Below are 22538 nucleotides of genomic sequence, written 5' to 3'. Positions count from 1 at the left end.
TTTCCACAATTTCCTATGATAGCCAATGACATCCAAGCATATGAAAACCTAGTTCCATCTTATCTTCCACTATCGAAAAAAGATCAAGTCAAAAACAATATACTGACTACAGTGGTCCCTCCATTCCAACCACAAGCCAAATTCATGAAGTATCTTTTGCTGAAATGATTAAATATCTTTTCTCTACTATGACAAATGCCCTTCATGGTCCGCTTAACTCCCTCCCGTCTTCTTCACTAAGCTCTGATACCAAAGCTTGAGAGATCTCTCTCTTCCATAGTACTTATTTTGGAACTCTGAATATGCTATATTGTTATCTCTCATTTTGAAAAGACCATATATAAAAAAATGCCATACATTAAAAAAAAAAAAGACATTTTATACCTGTTTTTCCAACACAGTGCCAGAAGAGTCAATTATTTTTGTTCTTAAGAGCAAAGTCTATGGAGTATCTCCACCTAAACTTTTACCAGCCCTCATGAGACAAGCTACAGAGAAGAGGGACTGATCTGGCAGGAAATAATAATCTCTCCCTCTGTCTACTTCTACTTCTTTTCTACCTCGTTTTGGTTTTTAGTTTTCCCTGTCCCTCAAAACCGATCAAGCTGTCTCTCTACTCAAAAACTAGGAACATGCAATTCCCTGGTGGCTTAGTGGCTAGGATTCTGGGCTTTCCCTGCTATGGCCTGGGTTTGATCCCTGGTGGGGGAAATTGAGATCCCCCAACCCACGCAGCCAATAAACAAATAGTGCTTAAAAAAAAAAAAAAAAAACTGGGGTGGGAAGAAAGTTCATGCGGGAGGGAAATATGTATACCTATGGCTGATTTATGTTGCTGTATGGCAGAAACCAACAACACTGTAAAGCAATTATCCTCCAATTAAAAATAAAGAAAAAAAACTAGGGACAGTCATTGTTTTCGACTACGTACACACTTCTTTACAATCACTCACTTAAAACTAGATTCTAAAATGATAGCCCTGCTATGATTTTAACAATGCTGAAAACATGCATGTGTTAAAAAAAAAAAAAAAGACTACAAATGAATTTAGAAAAATTAAAAGAGCTGATATATTTGGGTGATTTTCCCTTATCTCTTATATTGATATAATAATGTATTTCATGCAACAAATAATCAAGGCGGAAGTTCTTCACCTACTTTTTCTTTCGATTCCTTACACTTGGAAAGACAAAAGGAGGATTTTCTGAAGTAATATGACTATTTCTGGCTTGCTTCTCTTAGTAGCTCATCATATCTCTTGAGATTCCTCTTCCTATTAAATACCTACTATCTGTATAAGAATTAACAGTTCTGCATTACTTGCAAAAATGCATCTCTCCATTAGTAAGAATAAATCAGGAGCTGATAGAAACTGTTTTAAGTACACTACAGAAAACACCTATTTTCTTTTTTAACCTTTAAGCCAGGTGAGAAAAGGATTGAAATTTTGAATCAATACATTTATGTTACTTTATTAAAGTAACCATCTTACCGGTTCTTCAACTTCTCCACTAGCATGCTGAGCTTCAGCTTGTAGGTCTATAGGTGGAGCATCTTCCACAATTCTTTGAACAGACATCTGAATAAACTCATCAAAAGAATCCAGCTGTTGTCTCACCAAACCTTTCTCATCAAAATAGGAACTGCGAAAACATGAGTTTACAATCAGTTACAACTCACTGATGTTTTCTAGCATACTTCCCCATTTTCATTATCATTAAATTCAACAAATATTAATCATGAAATAGAAATTACTCTTATCCATCACTATATAAAATACTATCATGTATCTAAAAAGGGGATGAGAGTAGGAACACTTTCTTTGTAGAACTTATTGTTAAGTCTGGGGAAATGAGACTTATACTTGTGGGTAAAATTACTAAAACACAACGTAAGAACTATAAGGAAGCCCTAACTTATAAATATCCCTTATAAACTTTATCCAATCTCTTTGAAACATTTCTTGAAACTAAAGAAAATGTATAGTCAAAGAGAAAAATGTTAACATGGATGGGCCATGAGAATATTACGCTAAGAGAAATAAATAAGAGAAAAACAGATAGCACATGATTTCACTCATATGTGGAATCTTAAAAAAAAAAAGGAAAAAACCCAAACCCAAAACAACAGACAAAAGAAAAAAACCTCACAGACATAGAGAACAGATAAGAGGTTACCAGAGAGAGAAGGCGGTTAGTGTTATAGGTGAAATGGGTGAAGGGAGTAAAACGTATAGTGATACAAATGATGGATGATAACTAGACTGTGGCAGTGATCCCTCTGTGGTATATTTAGATGTTGAACTATAACGCTGTACACCTGAAACTTATATAACAAAAAAAAAGCATGGAAAAAAAAAGATAAAAATAAGAACTTTAATTTTAATAAGAAAGATGATGATGTCAATGACTAAAATATAGCATGTTAAGAATTTCAATTTTAGGTTAAAGATTATCTTATTCTGTATATGTTAAAGGTAAAATGAGGCAAAGTCATTTAAGTGAAAATACTTAGCAAATGACTGATCATTAAAAATGGAGCAAGGTTGAGAGATCAGAGCTAGTGGTATAGACACAGAAATCAAACAGTGAAAGCCCCAATGAAGGACAGAGGCTCAAAAAGAAACAACTTACTATTTGTAAGAAGACTCTTTCCCCTCACCACCACACAGGAAGAGCTGCATAGCTGGACCTAGCTTCTAGCCCCTTTTGCTTATTAACTAGCTCCCTCATCTCACACCAATTTTCTGAGCACCATGCATAGCCCAACAAACCATCAGCTTCCCAATTCCACATCAGGAAATCATCTCACAGATGGCTGGCCAGCCTATAGATTCGCTGGCTTTGGGTCCCACCCTGATTCAGTCACCTATGGCTACCAATATCAGAAGTTCTCTATGGCAGAGAACACAGTAACAATCACCCATATATAAGGTACAGCTTTAAGAATGATGGAAGCAGAGACTTCCTTGGTGGTCCAGTGGCTAAGACTCCATGCTCCCAATGCAGGGGCTAGTTTTGATCCACCATCAGGGAACTAGGTCCCACATGCCACAACTAACAGTTCGTGGGCCAAAATTAAAAATTCCCGCATGCCACAACTAAGACCTGGTACAGCCAAATAAATAAATAAAAGTAAGTACATATTTATAGAATTGTGAAGGTAATTTCCTTCAGTAGAGACTGAGAGCTAACAGGAAAGAAATTTCTCACAACCATTTGGGTCAGCCATTGTATATAAGAGACACATAGAAGGCACTAGCTGTAAAAGTAAACAACAATGGTTTTATGGACAATTTACAATTAAAAATCTTTTTAAAAACTAAGGACAAGTTTCATCCTCCCAGGAAGCTGAACCATAGCTACTTTTCCCCAAATCATCAGAACAGTACCTCATTAGAATGCCACCCTTTAAACACCTATAGTTCTTATTTATGAGTAGTTCTTATTTATGGTATCTACTACTATGATGGGCTTCCCTGAATTCCCAGATTCAGTTGTGAAGAATCCACCTGCCAATGCAGGAGATGTCGGTTCATTCCCTTGATCAAAAAGATCCTCTGGAGAAGAAATGGCAAACCACTCCAGTATTCTTACCTGGGAAATCTCATGTATAGAAGGAACCTGGCAGGCTATAGTCCATGGGGTCACAAAAGAGTCAGACACAGTGACTAAATAACAACTACCATGACTGATGTACAAGAAGTCATCTTACTAAAGTCACTATGATATTAAGTATTATCACATTCACAAGCCTGGGAAGATCACTTGATATCAAATAGTGGAAAAACAAAACATCATCTCACCATAGTTAAAGTACCTATAAGCAATTAAAATGTAAAAATCAAACAACATTTTATTCTGTAAGAAACATTAAATGCATGGACTTGTTAAATAGTGTATTTAATCCTTCAGCAATTTGCCACATAAGTTGACAACTATTTTTTTGGCTAAGATCAAAACATTCTTTCTCCCTGGCGATCACCAAATACAGGCATCCTCCAAACATCTAGCTGGTTACTGTTTCCTAGTAAAATGTCTCTTGGTGTTTAATACTAAAAATCACAGAAGATGTAAATGTCTCAGTATGAAGTTTATAGTCCACATTTAATAGGAAAAACAAATACATACTTACATCCCATAAACTCAATACATTTTTAACAAAACAATCTTCAGCAAAGCTTCAGTTTTACTCCAAACACAACTAGCAGAATCTAGAAGCATGTATTCTTCAAAAGGGAAGAGGCTGAGGCATCATCATATTACCATATATAAAGCAACGGTCACTTTGGTAAGAGAGGAGAATTGTAGCATTTTACATCCTAACATAGCAAGAGGTGACTTAACTACTTAAAAGTTATTTTTCTTATCTATATGTAAGGCTTCCTGCTCAGTTTTATTAACAGTTTAATTACACTTAGACTTGGATGGGAATGTGGGTTGAAATACAACCTGTTATAACTTTATCGATTTAAAACAGTGAGAAAACCAAGGAATCAAATTAACAGCACCAGTAATGTAACAAACAGGCATCATATGCCATCTGATATAATGCACTGAGAGCAGAACATCATTGTTACCAAAAGTAAGCACCTAACTATGAGCATCAGACAAACCCAAACTGAGGGGCAGTCTACAAAGTAATCAGCCTGTATTCTTCAAAAATGTCAAGGTCAAAAAAAAAAAAAGTGAGGCCATGGGACGCTTTGAAGAGATAGTGGGTTTCAGAACCGCCCCCCCAAAAAAAGAGGAAGACTAAGGAACTGTCCTAGGTTATAGGAGACAAAAGAATAAGTCATGAAAAAATGTAATATATGATCTTATGTTGGATCCAGGATCAGAAAATTTTTGTTTTGTTCCAAACAACTTTAGTGGGACACCAGCAAAATCTGGGTAAGGTCTCTAAGTTAAATAAGATTACTGTAAAAAAAAATAAATAAATAAGATTACTGTATTAATTAATTTCCTTATTTTAACAACTTAGATTATGATTATATGAAAGAATATTCCTAGGTAAGTCACTAAGTCTCAAACATTTCAGAAAAAAATGCAGACAGATAAAGAATAAGGCAAACATAGCATAAGGTTAACCTTTACGGAATCTAGGTGAAGTATATACATGAATTCTTGCATAATTTTCCTATAAATCAAAATACCTTGCAAATTAAAGTTAGATACTTAAATAAATAACAAGCCAGCACTCTTGAAGCCTATTCACAAAAAACATCTAATTTTCAAGCAAAGAATAAGCAGGAAATCACTGTATGGTTTACAGTGCCTTTTAAAACTTTTTCAGTTTGATCTAAAACATTACCTAATTACAATCCAGCAAGCCTCTTGCCATAAATCTGGGGTGATTTCATCATCATCTTCATCATATTGCATATCTGCAAAAAAAAAAAAAAAAAATCATTCTTACTTGCAATAAATACTACTAGCTCACATCTCACTCCTATCATGGGAGGTAGCAGAAACACATTTATCGGTACTAAATAAATAAAAAGCAATTGCTTTACCCCATTTCTGTAAAATCTCAATCATTACTTGAATTGTAATGAAATAATGTATGAATGTATGTACATATACACGAGTCTATGTCACATAGGTATTCTCCCAACTCACAAAGAGGTCTCATGAGAAAGGTTCAGTACAAGTCATAGTCATAGGAATTTATAACTGTTCCATCCTCTCCAGAAAGCTCATGTAACTCTTATTAACAGCTAAATATATTATAATAACTAATAGCAGGCTCACAGTCCTCTGATCCAAAGTCAGAGATAAGGCTAAGACGTAGGAGTCAGCAAAGGATTCCAATAGCTGGGCAATATGTTAAGGTGCAGTGTCTATTACAGCAACATTTCATACATGGACAGGGATGACAGCCTCTATTTTCCAAAGGTGGCCACACTGTATCTTCCATTTTACATATTCTTTTATAAAGTGATTTTAACACTCCTATCATCAAGATATAAGGGCGGGGGAGGTTGGTCAATGCTTCTTCCCCTTGATTCTAGATAGGTTTTTGAATCTCTCATAACTAAAGAGAATACAGTTGAACCAATGTTACACAATTTTAGAAGCTTTAGATCAGGAAAAGCAATGCAATTCCACCTTGTTTGCTGAAATACTTACATTTGGAGCTGTGATTAAGAAGACCTACTACTCTAAGGCTGGTATACTTAAGTGAGAAAGCCTAAACAGAGAAGCCACTCACAGATGTTCCAGTCAGCAATCCTAGTCCTTGAATTTTTCTAGGTTAGATGCCAGATGCACTGAAAGCAGAGTGTGAGTAAACACTCCAGATCACAATCCCCAGCTGTCAATATCCAGCCTTTGTGTCTGCCAACCACCGGCATCAGGCAACAGTCAAGCCATTCCTACTATGCTCTGCCCAAATTCCTAGCCCATTCAATTCAAAATAATTTCTAAGCAGCCAAATTTTGGGGTAGTCATGCAGCAACAGTCATGTGTGCAATGGGGCATTTGAAAAATCAGTGTGCACCGGTCCTAATATTAGTCTCATCTTTTTTTTTTTTTTTTAATTTTTTTCCAAGTGTGGGTTTATTTTGAAATTATGAAGATTTCTACATTATTTTTTATTACATACAATAAAGCAATGCTTAGCTTAAAGTAAAACTTTCACATTTAAAGTTTTTATTTTAAAAATATTTTTATTTTTATTTATTTATTTTAAATAAAACATCTTTTTTATTTTAAAAAGATATTTTAAAAATGTAAACACGTAAAAGCCACCAAAAAAGTTGATCATATCTTGCAGTATAGGTTTATCCTTAAATATTTACATATCAAATGCTGTTTAGAAAAGATTTAAAAACTGGCTAAAAATCATTTACAATTGGCAATGATTAAAATATCCTTGTCTCTGAAAAGGCGTATTAATGGCACATAATGAATTTACTGTCACAAGCACTTAACAGTTTAATAGGTATGTAGTTTTATCAGTATACAAAATGCTCTTAGATGATCAGTGCAGTTGTTCTGGAGTGATCGCTGTAACAGGAAAAGGCCAAAAACAGAACATCGACTTTCAAAAGGTCTTTTCAAACAGTCTCCTTCTTATCAAAGAGTTTTCAGCTCAGGAGAGAAGAACAGCATTTAATTACTGCACCCCTTGCATATGGGATGTATGACAAACTATTCCAGGTCATCGACAGGAGCTGCAATCTGCAGAATAATACAGCCAGTCCCTTCTCATGCCACCAAAGAGCAGCACACAGATTGAGCACGAAACACAAAAGCATAACTGTTGCAAGCAATCTCATTGTTTCAAACATTTTCTTCAGTTGTTTCACAGGTCCCATTGAAAAGCATGTACTGGCTAAGGCAGCAGTATTTCCAAAGGTATAAAACACTGCAAAAATCTTTATGCCTCCAGGGAGACACAGCAATCCAGTTCCAAGGATGCAGAAGAAGATGCCACTGATGAAGGATATGGCAAATCACTTCAGCCTGGTGTTGAAACTAAGGGATGAGGCATCAGGGACCTGCAGGGTCAGGCCCTGTTCCTCCTTGTCCTGGCGGGGTAAAAAAACTAAGGTATCTAAAACAGCTTAGAGATTTCTAGCTTTGATGACACACTAGATGTTATTATCACAAGCACACAGGAGAAGCTAATAAGGCTGGAAAAGGAGCCGTAATAATCAAGTTAGTTTTATATTTATTGATCATTTATCCCTTTTAACATTTTTCATGTCTTCTAGCTTGTGAGAAATGAGAATATATCACCTACTAAAAAATTAAGCTAAGATTTTTTTTGAATTTTTTTCGCAGATAGAAGAACAAGAATACAATGATACTAATAAATTTCTAGATCCAAGATAAAAATGAGACACAAGTTTCAACAGCAGACCTTAAGTTTCTGCTTCTATTTTCTCCATGAAGTAAGCAAAGGAACAGAAGAGTGAGGGGCAACCAGAAGGTTGGGAGCTAGAAGAAAATGAACTCTGAAAAAGGAGTTGTGGAGAATGGAAGAGGGAGCATTAAAAATATAAAAAGAAAATACACTATTCATGACTAAGATTTCTACATGTAAAAAGAAAAAAAGACATAGCGTTCCTGTTCAGTAAAAGGCATACCATTGAAAACTGTGTCATATCGTGGTAAGAGGAAATGTAAATATCACCTTTTAAGGTAATTTACTTAGGCATATAGCAACATGAAGAAATGCCAAACTGGATCAAACCCTGCCTCCCCCCCAATACACACACATATACAGAAACTATATTCTTTGTCCCCGGGGTATTACCAGAACCTAGCACAATGTTTGGCACAGGCCGTCGCTCAAAAACTATTCAACAAATCCACTAGCTCTGGCCTTAACGTAAATTTGAAAAGGAGCTGTGCTTCAGACGAAATCAAAACAACTGTACCTGTCGTATGGTTCTGCAGGCTACTTTCAATACGGGAAGGGAGCGTCACATTCAATCAAGAGAACAAAAGTCCCCCTGACCGAGATCATACAGGCTACGTTCCCTGCACCCTCCGCCTCTCAAAATCTCGGATCCGGCCTGGGGCTGTGGGGAAACGACTGGGGATGTGGTGCGGCAGGCCGGGGAGGGGGCCGCATTCCTTCATTCGTCCAACTCCCCACGTTTCCCCCCCGTAAATGTGTCGCCGAGGAGTGCCCTGACTGGTCACCTACCCTCGTCCGCGTCGTACATCTTGGCAAACGGTTCCCGAGCCCCTCAATCCAGAAATCACACACAGGAAGGCGCGTAGCTGCCACCGACCACCGCAAAGCGAGGCGAAGTAGTTTCCGTCTCCGGCGTACCCAGAATACTCTGCGTCCCACACGAAGCCCCGCCCATAAAGGCTCCAATTAAGGTCTGCGCCTGCGCGAAGGCCGGGGGAAAAAACGTGATTAAGGGTTAGTATTGCACATGCGCGGTTTGTGGGTTGAGGTTCCTTTTCTTGAGTGGGAGGACCGCTGCTTACAGTCTCCGAGTTGGCTCCTGCCAATGAAGCTTTGTTTTCTAGTGTTGTTGCACTAATAATGGCACCAAAAAAAGAAAGAAGATTTAATAATAAAAGGTTTAATTTTCGCCGTTCTCTATTTTTTCAGTTCTAAAGATTTAAAAACACGAAGCTTTTAAGAAGGATTTGTGTACAACTATGCATCATATTTTTTAAATGTTTAAGAAATGTGATTTTAATGCTGTTGCACGAATAATGATACCCGAAAAAAGCCAAGAAGATGTATTAATAAAAGGTTTTAATTGTGGCTGTAAGTCTGCGACATTCTATTTTTAATTTTCCAGTTCAAAAGACAAACACGTAGCTTCTAACAATGTGACTTCTTAACCGCAGGTGGTGCCACGGACAGCGCGTTTGTTTAGCCTGAAAGTTGATAAACCCTCACTCACTAGCCTATTGGACCGATCTACGCTAATCTATGTCCCGGGTATCGCTTTAAGTAGGTTTCTGGGCCACAGAGCCTTCATCGCGAGAACTCACGGGATTAGACGTGGAAGGAGGAGCTTCGGTGCAACGCTGACGAATGACGGCTCTCTGGAACTCCTGGCCTGTCCCTGCTGTTTTACGCTCATCTGGGGCCACAGTGCGTGTGCGAAAAGGTGGCTCCGCCCTTTTGCCCACTCCTGCATTTCTCATGCTGCCCGCGCGCCTAGCTCGCAGGCTTCTCTGCGGCTTCTTGCGGGGACCCACTCCCATTGTAACGCGTAACGGCGTCCGGGAGACGCTCCTCGAGAGGAGATGCGCTACCGATTACTCCTCCCGACACTCAGCGGGCGTGGGACGTGGTCTTCCTCGTGGCGCGACAGCGACTGGGGGTAACCCAGGAGGGGCTGACCTGGAAGAGAGTTTTCTGTTCCCTGAGTACGTCCTGGATTCGGAGTCGGAAGCAACCCTCCAGGACCAGCTGCGGGAGCTGCAGCAGCGGCAGGAAGAGGAGGAGAGACGGATAGAGCAGCAGCGAGAGGAGAGGCGGCAGCAGAAGTTAGGCGCCGGCCGGCGGGTACACCAAGTGGTGGGGCACCCGGACCCAACGGTGCCGCCCAGCGGCCAGAACTGTTCTGGCTGCGGTGCGGAGCTGCACTGCCAGGACCCCGGCGTTCCCGGCTACCTGCCCAGCGAGAAGTTTAACAGCGCGGTGGCGGAGGAAGGGGGGCTGGAGCGGACTGTATGCCAGCGCTGCTGGCTGCTAGTGCATCACCGGCGCGCCCTGCGCCTTCAGGTGAGCCAGGGACAGTTCCAGGAGCTGGTGAGCGCCGCGCTGCGGCGGCCCGAGCCAGCTCTTGTACTGTACATGGTGGACCTACTGGATCTGCCCGACACCTTGCTGCCCCACCTGCCTGCCCTGGTGGGCCCCAAGCAACTGATCGTGCTGGGAAACAAGGTGGACCTGCTGCCCCAAGACACTCCCAACTACCGGCAGCGGCTCCGGGAGCGACTGTGGGACGAATGCATCGGCGCCGGGCTCCTGCCGCCCCGCGGCTACCGAAGAGCTCAACGTTCCAGTGGGGGCCGGCCACGGGGCGGGGAGGACAACGCGAATCTTCCGTCGAAGTCCAGCACGGTGCTCAGAGACGTGCGGCTCATCAGCGCCAAGACAGGCTATGGAGTTGAAGAGTTGATCTCCGCGCTCCAGCGCTCCTGGCGCTACCGGGGCGACGTCTACCTGGTTGGCTCAACCAACGCTGGCAAGTCCACTCTTTTCAATACGCTTCTGGAGTCCGATTATTGCATCGCCAAGGGCGCTGAAGCTATCGACAGGGCCACCATCTCTCCTTGGCCTGGTGAGCGTCCTCTTCGTTTTCTGAAAAGCTGGTAGTCTGATCGTGATTCACTCTCCTAGTCATGTATTCTTCCTTAATGTCCATCAGGGGCTGGTGGGAGGCTTCCCTTTAAAAATTCTCTACCTACTTTGTTCACATTTCTCTTCCGTGGCAGCTTAGTGCTTGCAAATTCAGTATATGTTGTAGTAACTTTTCAATAGAAATAGAAATACTCAATGGAGTATTCCTATGTTCAAGCCACCGTTCTAAGCACTTCAGGTGAACCAGAGGACAATGTTTGCTCTCTTGAAGGTTTCCCTTGTAGCTTTAGTCATTTGTAAGTTTCTCCAGAAAGTCCTTTGATTTTTGTGGAGAAAAGCCTCCATCCATCCCTCAGTCTTACTCTTCATATCTTGAGTTTACTCATGAGATTCTATAGGTTTAACGTATGAATAATTCACTGATGCAATATGATGTGTGGCTTCGCTGAAAATAAGTCAACTTTTATTTTCAATCAAGAAACATCTGAAGTAATTACAGAATGAATCCTTCTGTGACCTGTTTTTATGTAACAGTTGGCAAAATGAACTACTTCATTTGTTCCTTTGAAACCAGTGTTTAACTTGGCTTGGTAAATTGTATTCTCTGTCTTGGACTTTGGGAGACTTATATACAGAAATGCTTTTATACCTGTTAGTAGTATGCAGAAGATGGAAAGAGATCAGGCCTATAGATTTGGCGTTCAGATCCTAGTTGAGCCTGTGAGCCAGTCTTTGAGCCTATTGCCTTATCTGTAAAGTAAGAATAATTTTGTAGAGGGTTGTCATGAAAGTTAAGAGAAATAATCACAGTACTCAAGATGGTACAGGTCCTCTTAAATGTTTTATTCTATTTTCCTGTACAATGTTTATAACAGTGTATGTATTTGGTATTTCAGGTACTACATTAAACCTTCTGAAGTTTCCTATTTGTAACCCAACTCCTTACAGAATGTTTCAAAGGCAAAAAAGGCTTAAAAGAGATGCAACTGAAGCAGAAGAAGATCTTAGTCAACAAGAACAAAATAAACTGAATCTCTTAAAAAAGCATGGTTATTTAGTAGGTAAGTGTCTTCTATAGGAAAACTAGTGTAACTGTATGCTCAAATTTTTTGTTGAGCATCTTGAAATACAGCTCTCTAGGGCTAGCCAGTTTTTTATGGGAAGAGACACTCCCTCTTTTTAGAACATAGAGACCTTTTAGAGGCAAGGCTGCTGTTTGGAAGTCCAGAATTCATTGCACTGGGAAAATTGAGATGGTAGATACTTGAAGAAATCCAGGAAAGGAAATGTGAGTAACTGCCTATCTGGCTATTGTTAGAAGTAGAACCATGTGCACTAAGATGCCAGCCCCCTCCTTGCAGACCATACAAGTTGTTGAACTGTAACAGCTTTAAATTGGATTGTCCCCCTTTCCTTAGTATCTCTTTCCAACCTTAATTTACGAAAAACTGATTTCCAACACTCTTCCCCTCCACCGAATGTGCACAGCCAGCCACACTCATTTCCTCATTACAAGAGTCTGACTCTGGCTGCATTTAGAAACAGAGAAAAAGTATCACTGTAGTCTCACTTCCTTCCAAACACCACAGTTAGTCTTAGTAACTTGTTTGAAGCAAACAGAAAAATTACGAGTCAAAAGCTTTAAAGGAGTGACTACTAACTTCAATATAACTTGTTCTAGGAAGGGTTGGAAGAACATTCTCATATTCAGAAGCACAGAAGGATAAAGCTGCCTTTGAATTTGATGCCGATTCATTTGCCTTTGATATGGGAAATGAACCTGTTCTGGCTGCAGATAAATCCACCAAACGAGTAGAACTGACCCCAGAAGATGTGAAAGATGCCCACTGGTTTTATGACACCCCTGGAATTACAAAGGAAAATTGTGTATGTATTTCATATCTTTTAGAAACATTAACTTTCAAGTGCAGGAGTACTATTTTAATCAGCAGATGAAAAAAAGACATCCTTTCATTTTAGACTCAGTTCTGATTCATTCATCAGACTGTTTCCTTGGTGAATCTATATGCCATTTGGTAGGCGTCACTTCTGACAACCTGTTTCTATCTTTGTGATTTTTACCTTAGAGAAATATTTACAGAATCCTAGATTTTAAGGTTGGAAGAAATCATAAATGTCACTGCAGTTCAGCCACCTGTCCCATACTTGAATTCCCTCCATAACATATTCACCAAGAGGTGCACTCACTTTGAACTGAAGTAAGGAGGGACTCACCCTCAGCTAAAGCAGTGTCACCTCATGTCCCAAGGTCACCCATTTGATCTTTGACCTGCTCTTTATATTGAGCTGGGCAGTCTCCCTGTACGTACTTTGTACTTATTGTTCCCCAAAGGTGTATGGAATAAATGTAATGCCTCGGTCCCTCTGCCAGACATTGAAATGTTTTAAAGTATAATGTCCTTTCTTTCTTACTCTACACTTTTCTTCTCTGTCATTAATTCATCCTAGGAACATGGGGACTGTGCTGACATAATCCAGATGATTTGTCTTCATTTCCTGGAGCTATTCTGAGAATAGGCTATAAACACATGACACTTTCCAGCATGAGTTCTAATTTGTTTTTGTTCTTGAAAAAGTGATACAAAGTACTAAATTTCTTAAGTAGGTGCCGCCTCAGATGAACCTAATTTAGAATAGGATCAACTCATTGTTTATGTCCAGCCTTTACTCCCTTAGCAATTCAGAACTTCACAGAGTAAAGAAAAAGCCAAGGAGTACAAGAATTTGGTAAGATTTAAATCAAAATCTGACTTTAAAAATTTGAGAAAGTAAAAAAAAATTGGCTAAAAATCTTTTGCAAGCTTGTTTCTTAAAAATAAAAAGAAAATTTTTAAAAATGTAATATCTAGGAAGATTTGAAAGAAAATAATGTAAGGGGTGGCAAGTAGTTTTCTTTAGTATTTGTGTTTGAAAAAGCACATGTAGGAAAGAAATATTTTAACACTTTTAGCAGAGACCCTAATACTTCCATTTCACAATAGAGTTCCTTGCTTCAGCTTAGGAAACTGGCTCCCACTACTATTGAACATTACTACTGCTATCACTTTAACTTTACCCACTCATCTTTAACTTTTAGGCTCAGTTAGGGCAATGACATGGAGAAGGCAATGGCACCCCACTCCAGTACTCTCGCCTGGAAACTCCCATGGACGGAGGAGCCTGGTAGGCTGCAGTCCATGGGGTTGCTAAGAGTCGGACACGACTGAGCGACTTCACTTTCATGCATTGGAGAAGGAAATGGCAGCCCACTTCAGTGTTCTTGTCTGGAGAATCCCAGAGACAGGGGAGCCTGGTGCGCTGCCATCTATGGGGTCGCACAGAGTCGGACGCAACTGAAGCGACTTAGCAGCAACAGCAGGGCAATGACATGACCGAAGCAACTTAGCAGCAGCAGCAGGTCAGGGATAGCAATTCCTTTAGTCAGGTATACCCTCTTGTCAACTGGTCAAAAAGGCAAGAATTTGCTAACTACTATAGCCAGCACTGAGACCCTCAAGTTTTTAGATACAAAAGTTCTCTCAGGCAGTTTGATTCTCTGTCAGTTTATTGATATATTTATTTAATGCCTTGAACCAGTGTTTCCCAAACTAAAGCAAGGAACTCTGTTGTAAAATGGAAGTATGAGGGTCTTTGCTAAAAGGGTTAGAGTAATTCTCTCCTGCCAGGAGCTTTAAATGTGCTTTTCAAACACAAGTACTGAAGAAAACTACTTGCCACCCCCTTACATATTTTCATTCAAGTCTCCCTAGATATTACTTTTTTTTTAAATTTTCTTCTTACTTTTCTTTAAGAAACAAGTCCACAAAAAGCCATTTTTTTACTTTCTCGAATTTTTTTAGTCAGATTTTGATTTTAGTCTCACCAGAATCTTGTACTTCCTGGCTTTTCTTTTCCATTTTCTCTAGTCTACTTAGGAATCTTCATCCTCAGAAGTCACAGGATCCATACCTTTGTGTTGTTGTTGTTGTTGTTGTTTTTGCTGAGTATTTGTAGGAAATAAGGAAAGTGAATACTGGAATTTAGCAAAGATTCTTCAAGCTTTTTACTTGAGCCTAGAATGGGGTGATCACTCTCACTTAATGCATGCATAGCTGCCACGAGGACAAAACACAGCACATTACCTTACCATTACCTGAGAATTGCTGCTCCCTAGAAGCCTTGACAAGAGAACATATTTTTCTATCCTGGAATTGAATCATCAATGTGTTCAGATCACACAAAATTTGATAGAATTCAGAGGATGCTGTTGTTTCATATACCTGTATACTGCCATTACTTAAGATTAAGTTGTGAAACAAGAGTAGAGCCAACTATAAATTGATTCCATGAGACAGAAAGAAGCTATGAATTTTATGTGCAGCAAATTCTGGAATACATACTTTGATGTATTGTGAAGCCTAGAATATATAATCATAACTTTTTATCTTACAGGTAAAGCACGATACAGCATATGTTCATTGAAAGTAATTCTCAAAAAAAATCTGCACTTTGCTTTACAGATTTTAAGTCTTCTAACAGAAAAAGAAGTAAATATTGTATTGCCAACACATTCCATTATTCCAAGAACTTTTATGCTAAAACCAGGAATGGTTCTATTTTTGGGTGCCTTAGGCCGCATAGATTTTCTAAAGGTAAGAAAAGTCTGTACCATTGAAAAATGACTTTATTTTTGGGATTTACTTTAAGCAAGCAGATATTATCAAGACTAGCAAAATGTTGATAACTAGGTCATGACTGTTGGGGTTGATATCCTTTTATGTCTGTGTTTTAAAATGTCTGTAATATAAACCTGGGATAATGAAATAGTGGGAAAAAGTCATAGGTCTTAAAAAAATTGTCTTCAAAAAACAGCTCAATGTCCCATACAGCTTGACATTAAAAAGATAGTTTCCCTCTCCTGTGGTATTATTTTCTGTGGAAATCAGAGGGCATACGTTTAGGGGCAGGGTTAATATGGCATTAAATTAATTCCACACTCTATATCCGATGACACGTACACTTTTATACATGTATTTTTTTGGTTTGGTATTCATTTACATAGCATCATTTAGAGATTTTAAAGCATCTATAGAACTGCTCCCCATTTTTGCCAAAGTGAGCAGCAAAATGGAAAATGAAAGATGGATATGCACACTCAGTGCAACCTGTGGCCATTGCCTTAGCACACATCTTGGGTTTCTGTTTGTTCATAATTTGTTGAAAATTTGGCCTTACATACTTGAAACATTACATACATTTTTAGAGACCATACAATATTAACATTTTAAACCAAATTTTATACAGGGACAATTAAAGCAGATGGTATATTCATTTGTTTTTCATAAAAATAGACATTTAAGTATCCACAAAGTGTATATAAGGTATCATAGGTTTATTTACATGGGTGTAAGTGCATTGCTTCTGCCATGTTTTTCCTACCTTCCTCTTTTTTTTTGGCCACACCACATAGCATGCAGGACCTTGGTTCCCCGAACAGGGCTTGAACCCAGGCCACTGCAGTGGAAGCACAGAGCGCTCAGGACTGGACTGCCAGGGAATTCCCCAGATTTTTTAAATTGTACCTTGTAATGTGCTGGTTTTCCAAGTTTTCATTGTACAGATAAGTTCTTTCTTCCTTTCTTAAGGGAAATCAGTCAGCTTGGTTTACAGTTGTGGCTTCCAACTTCCTTCCTGTTCACATTACTTCATTGGACAAGGCAGATACTATGTATCAGAAGCACGCAGGTCATACGCTACTGAAGGTGAGCCAACATGATTTGATGGTTGAATAGTTAGGTTAATACACCCTGGTAGTCCGACAGCCCTGATAAAAAGCCTTTGTTGGATAGAAGCATCTTTGTTACATCATCAGCTAGCTCTCCCTGACCTTGTTCACCTTGAGGATTTTGGCTATAAAGTGAGACAGGCTCTGATAACAAAAGGGATGTTGGATTGGACTGACCCCGGGATACTGACAGAGCTGGGTTTTCTCTGGGTGACACTGTCCAGTATGGTAGCCACATGTGGCTATTTAAATAAGTTAATTAAAATTAAATAAACTTTAAAATTTAGTTCTTTACTTGCACTAGCCACTTTTCAACTGCCCAGTGGTCACATCATTTCAAAAAGTTGCGCTGGATAATGTGAGTGAGGAGACATTGGATTTTCTCACAACTGGGTGATGCTCCTGGCATGTAGTGGGTGGAGGCCAGAGATGATGCTAAACATAATGCGTGCACAGGACAGCCCCTCACAACAGGGAATTATCTGGTCCACATGTGAGTAGTGCTGAGTTTAGAAGCCCTTGTCTGGGTAGAAAAGCTCTTCTCCCAGATTCTTAACCACAGATACTTAGAGACTATTGTATGTCTTCTCTCCTGCTTACTTGATCCTTCCTTTGACCTGTTAAGCAGTGTGTGAAAATTTCTCTGATCTTTCAGAAACAAAACTAAACTCAAGTGTCCCACTCCTTCCTCTTCTTTACAATCAAGCTGACTCCTGCTCCTCACCTCCCATCCTCTGCAGTCCCTGCTGTGCCCTTTTTGTGCCACTGAAATTGTTCCAAGTTCTCTAGAAACTGAATGGGGCCTATTTATAGTTCTTTAACCAGACCTGAATACACACTGTTGGCTAGCCTGTAGTGTATGATGGTTAAGATCACTGGAGCTAGGCTGGGTTCAAATCCTACTCTGCTCCACCAGTTAGTGAAGCTGTGTGACTTTAGGCGAGTTTCCTTTACCTCTGTCTGTTGTGACCACACCGTGAGGTTGTGGAGAAGATCCAGTGCCAGGGCACCGCTGTCACTGCTGTGTAAGTGTCTGTGGCGATGAGGAGGGGGTTGGGACATAGCTCCTGCAAAAATACCAGGTGCATCCAATGCAGATGTGATTTACATTAATGAACGCTCATACAACTAAAAATAGGTCAAAACGCACACCTGCCCTTCAACCAGGATAAAACCAACCTGACTTCAGAAGCAAATGCTTCTTTCTCTCTGGACTGAAAAAGCCAGAGTGAAATTAAGACTCCATTGAAATAACTGGCCTAAAGTTGATGCTCCAGACACATGTAGGATTTGAGGGGAAGGCTCTACCTTCATGCATCTGTGTAGTCTTCAGGGTGGACTCACTGATACTTCTCAAAGCGACACCAGGCTTCTCTCCCCTCGTAATACAGTTTCTTGGGCTGCTCTGTGCCTCTGCCTTGCCTTCTGGTTTTCATTCATCTCCCAAGTCAAAGTCAGTCTTGCCTCCTAATCATCACTGAGACCAGCCTCACAGTCCAAACTGTAGCCTGCTTTCTGAGATTATGAGGTATAATCTAGACTCCAGTTTTATTGTCTTCCTCCCACCCCCACCCCACTACAGCTGTAGTTCTCAACCAGGTTGACTCTTACCACAAGGCAACATTTGGCAAAGCCTGGAGACAGTTTTGGTTTTCACAACTTACTGGATGCCGAGTAGAGGCTGCTAAAAATTGTGCAATGCACAAGACAGCCTCCTCCAACAAAAAATTATTTGGCTCAAAAGGTCAATAGTGCTGAGGTTGATAAATCCTGCACTGTACAGGTTTTTCCAAAATATAAAGCAGGTCCCAATATTCTTTTTCATTCTTTTTTCTTTCCTGCTTATGATTTCTTGTTAGTTCCACATTACTGAGAAGTCGAAACTGAAAGCCTCATCACTAATACACACACATAACACACTCAGCACAGTTAAAACTACAATTCTCTGAACTCATCATCTTTTTTCCAATTTTTGTGTCTGTACGTTACTCAGAATACCTTTCAACACTGAGTAACTTTAATCTATTTTTCAAAATTCTGCTCATTAATGGTTTTATTTGACCAAGCCACATTCATTATTCCTTTCACAACCATAGTACTTAATAAATTGCCTCTCATTACATATCTTACCTTTTATTTACTTGCTATTTCCACCTTCTGATCTCCTCGGGAGCAGGGACCATACTGTAACGTCTGTGTTTGTGTTCTTAGTGATAAACACAGAGAAATCCATTAATAAATAGGTAAATTATCCTCCTTTTATTTCCAATAATGGAAACACCTGTAAACATAGAGCTGATGTTAACCATTATCCATGTACCCTTGGTTTCTAATGAGGCAGGGATTAACCTGTGTGTCCAGACAGGCCTGTTAGTTTAATGGTTTTATTTTTGATACCTGTACAATATTATCTTATCAGTGCCTTACTTAATATTAGAGTTATCAGGGGTTTCATTTGAATTTCCAAATAACTTTATCTCCTCCCAATGGAAGGTACCAGTGGGTGGAGAAGAAAGAATGGCAGGATTTCCTCCTCTTGTTGCTGAAGACATCACGTTAGATGAAGGACTTGGGGAATCTGAAGCAGTGGCTGACATCAAGTTCTCCTCTGCAGGTAATTTTACACCAAGCACAAGAGTTTATCATATTTTTATACAGATTTGCCTTAACTGACACAAGCCAAATATTTTAAGAAATACATGCTAGATTATCCATAAGATGCAACCTGCTCTGAAAATGAATCTGTACATTTTCACAAATGTATTGATGCTTTTTAAAAAAAATAGTGAGGCAGCAGTAGCCTCCCTGGGGTCTCCATCTGGAGCTGTGTTTGGTGTTTTTAATAGGATGGTTGCTAACACCGTCTGTGTTTTTTCATGTGCCTGCATAGGTTGGGTAGCAGTGACACCGCAGTTTAAGGACACACTGACCCTCCGAGGCTATACACCTCAAGGGACAGTCCTGACAGTCCGGCGCCCTCTCTTGCCACATATAGTTAACATCAAAGGAAAGCGCATCAAGGGAAGTGTGGCGTATAAAACCAAAAGGCCTCCTGCTCTTATGTACAATCTGCAGAAGAAAAGATAGATACGTGAAGCTGACCTGTTCACATTGAAGATGAACTATATAGAACATTCTGTGTGCATCGCACCGCATTTTATTAAATACTGCTGTAATAAAGCCCCCTAACCCTTTTTAAACTACCAAGGACCGTGCCTCTTTTTAATGAACTGAGTTTGTAAACACGTTATTTTTTTTAGTAGGGTACATACATGTATGTATGTGTGATTCAAACATACCTAAAAGAGAGTTCTGCTACATTGTTTTCTCCCACTAGTATTTGAGACCAGATGGCACTTCTCATTTAGAAAAAAGCAGCTTAGCAGTTGGCTTAAGAGAAAATGGCAGAAAGTTAATTTCTCCAAAATATGCTATCTTAAATCAGAGAGGTGAGTAAGCGGCTGCACTTCACGTAGTCAGCCAAGTACCCAACTGGGGAACACACCATGGCTTCCATCTCTGGGTCTAAGGTGGTTGCTCAAGTTGTCATCCTTTCACAGCAATGGGAAGAAGAGAAGAGTGTGAAGAGCATGCAGCTACCGTACTGAAATGAAGGGAAGAGCTGGAAGTTGCCCACATCACAGTGTCCAGTGGTGAATGTTTCCATGGCCACACCCTGCCATGAGGAAGCTGGAGGATGTAAACGGAAATGCAGAGTCAGATTTTTATTACTTAGGGGAAGCAGCAGTGAAAGAAATCTTGAAAACAAGTAGAAATTTCCCTTACCTAATCTAAAAGTGCCTGAAAATCTTAGAAAAGGATTTATGTTATATCCTTTTGGAATCTGAGATCTATTCTGCAAGGATCAGAGCACTTCAACTATTTTATCAACATTTGTCTGTAAACACTGTACATAAAACATTACACCAGTCAGAAGTGTTTACCTTCAAGTATTTCTAGTCGATTGAGTGGCCCTATAGCTGTGGACAATGAATTGGCAAGTCAAGTCCCAGGTCCCATGATGAGATGAATGCTGTGAAGTTAATTGGCCTGAAACAGATCCCTGAACTTCCTGTAGACTTAGGGTTAGCATTAACTTTTTAATAGTCCTGTATTCTCTGACAACATATACACTCGAGCCCCCTCTCCCCTCTCACTAAGTAGGTCATTATAGGATAAATGGTCAGTATTTTAAAATGCAACTTGTAGGGCTTTTTGGTAGCTCAGTGATAAAGAATCTGCCTGCCAATGCAGGAAACACGGGTTCAATCCCTGATCCGGGAAAATCCCATGTGCTGTGGAGCAACTAAGTCTGTGTGCCTCAACTACTGAGCCTGTGCTCTAGATACACTGTGCAGCAACTACTGAAGCCCACGCACCCTAGAGCCCGTGTTCCATAAGAGATGCCACCACAGTGAGACACCCATGCACTGCAACTAGAGTAGGCCCTGCTACCCCCAACTAGAGAAAAGCCAGCTTCACCAACAAAGACCCAGCACAGCCAAAAATAAAAAGTTTAAAAAACTACTTGTAAAAACTGTAGGTCTCACTTTCATTATGTTTCAAAGTGAATACTATTGGCATCTTGGGGAAAGTGGTTCTATATGTGTATCCTTCATCCCCAAATACCAAATGCCACTAGCAGCACCCCTGCCCCATTCCTCACTGTGACAGTGGAGAACCCTGACATTTCTAGACCCACCCTCTAGAGGGCGGTAGCTCCCCAAGTTAAGAAAATGGTAGCTGATTTCTAGTTTATTTTGGAGAAAATGAAATACTGTTTCATAAATTAAAACTGTGACCATTATATTTGTGTACTGTTTGCAGTTTGGAGCTTAGGCCTGAAATCTTTAGATTAAAAAGAATATGGTAAACGTGCACTTATGGAAAAATATAGAACCCAAAAACTGATGCTGTATTTACCCTGAAAACTTATGTATTTTAGAAAGCCGAACATTTCTCCCTCATCTTTTCTTTAGGCTTTCAGACGTCTCAACTAGCAGAGACTTCATTTTTAAATATTCAGAGTTAATATTCTCAGGATTCTCTTACCTCTAAAATTAAATGGTTATGTTTTCACTAAGGCATATCTAAAAATGTTCCAAGGTACTTTGCTAGCAGTTTTAAACAGTGCAATTTACTAAGTTTCAGTTTCCCTGGTTTTAATCTCTTTGGGTCTTCATTTTCTCATCTATAAAATGAGGGAATTACACTATATATTTCTCAGCCCTAACTTTATAGGATTCTCAGCAAAAACAGGCAGGGAAGCCAAGAAAGCGTGGTTACAAGACCTCAGATGAAAAAAGCCCTCTGAGCATAGACAGTAGAGACTGGTGCTAGGTTTTGTTATTAATTTACATCACATTCTGCCATCTTTGCTACTTTCTACTTCTGCATTCCAGTCTCCTATAATGAAAAGGATATATTTTTTGGGTGTTAGTTCTAAAAGGTCTTGTAGGTCTTCATACAGCTCAACTTCAGCTTCTTCAGCGTTACTGGTTGGGGCATAGACTTGGATTACTGTGATACTGAATGGAAAAGTAGGAAGTCAAAAAAAGTAGGAAGTCAAGAAACACCTGGAGTTAACAGGCAAATTTGGCCTTGGAATACGCAATGAAGCAGGGCAAAGCCCAATAGAGTTTTGCCAATAAAATGCACTATTCATAGCAAACACCCTCTTCCAACAACACAAGAGAAGACTCTACACATGGACATCACCAGATGGTCAATTCTGAAATCAGATTATATTCTTTGCAACCAGATGGAGAAGCTCTATACAGTCAACAACAAGACCAGGAGCTGACTGTGGCTCAGATCATGAACTCATTACCAAATTCAGACTTAAATTGAAGAAAGTAGGGAAAACCACTAGACCATTCAGGTATGACCTAAATCAAATCCCTTATGATTCTACAGTGGAAGTGAGAAATAGATTTAAGGGACTAGATCTGATAGATA

The 22538-nt window shown here is 39.7% G+C and overlaps 2 protein-coding genes across 2 annotated transcripts in view; one reads left to right on the top strand and one right to left on the bottom strand.

Annotated features, from left to right (window-relative positions):
- The window catches only part of POLR2B (RNA polymerase II subunit B), a 43910-nt gene extending 35092 nt beyond the window's left edge, over nucleotides 1-8818 (bottom strand). Inside the window, exons 1-3 of the mRNA XM_019962813.2 lie at nucleotides 8663-8818; nucleotides 5315-5387; nucleotides 1494-1644 (exon numbers count right to left, since the gene is read on the bottom strand). Coding sequence (XP_019818372.1) covers nucleotides 1494-1644; nucleotides 5315-5387; nucleotides 8663-8681 — 243 coding nt within the window. The 5' untranslated portion in view covers nucleotides 8682-8818. The remainder of the gene's footprint in view (nucleotides 1-1493; nucleotides 1645-5314; nucleotides 5388-8662) is intronic.
- Nucleotides 8819-9221: 403 nt separating this feature from the next.
- LOC109560502 (nitric oxide-associated protein 1) lies at nucleotides 9222-19783 on the top strand. The gene is made up of 7 exons (XM_019962814.2): nucleotides 9222-10775; nucleotides 11692-11856; nucleotides 12477-12682; nucleotides 15316-15447; nucleotides 16441-16557; nucleotides 19074-19194; nucleotides 19471-19783. Exons 1-7 carry the CDS (start codon nucleotides 9518-9520, stop codon nucleotides 19665-19667), a joined length of 2196 nt encoding a protein of 731 aa, XP_019818373.2. The 5' UTR covers nucleotides 9222-9517; the 3' UTR covers nucleotides 19668-19783.
- The last annotated feature ends 2755 nt before the right edge of the window (nucleotides 19784-22538 follow it).

This window comes from Bos indicus, chromosome 6 (genome assembly GCF_029378745.1).
Source record: "Bos indicus isolate NIAB-ARS_2022 breed Sahiwal x Tharparkar chromosome 6, NIAB-ARS_B.indTharparkar_mat_pri_1.0, whole genome shotgun sequence".
In the NCBI taxonomy this organism is placed as follows: domain Eukaryota; kingdom Metazoa; phylum Chordata; class Mammalia; order Artiodactyla; family Bovidae; genus Bos; species Bos indicus.
The sequence above is the reverse complement of the archived record's forward strand: the minus strand, read 5'-3'. Positions and strand labels throughout refer to the sequence as shown.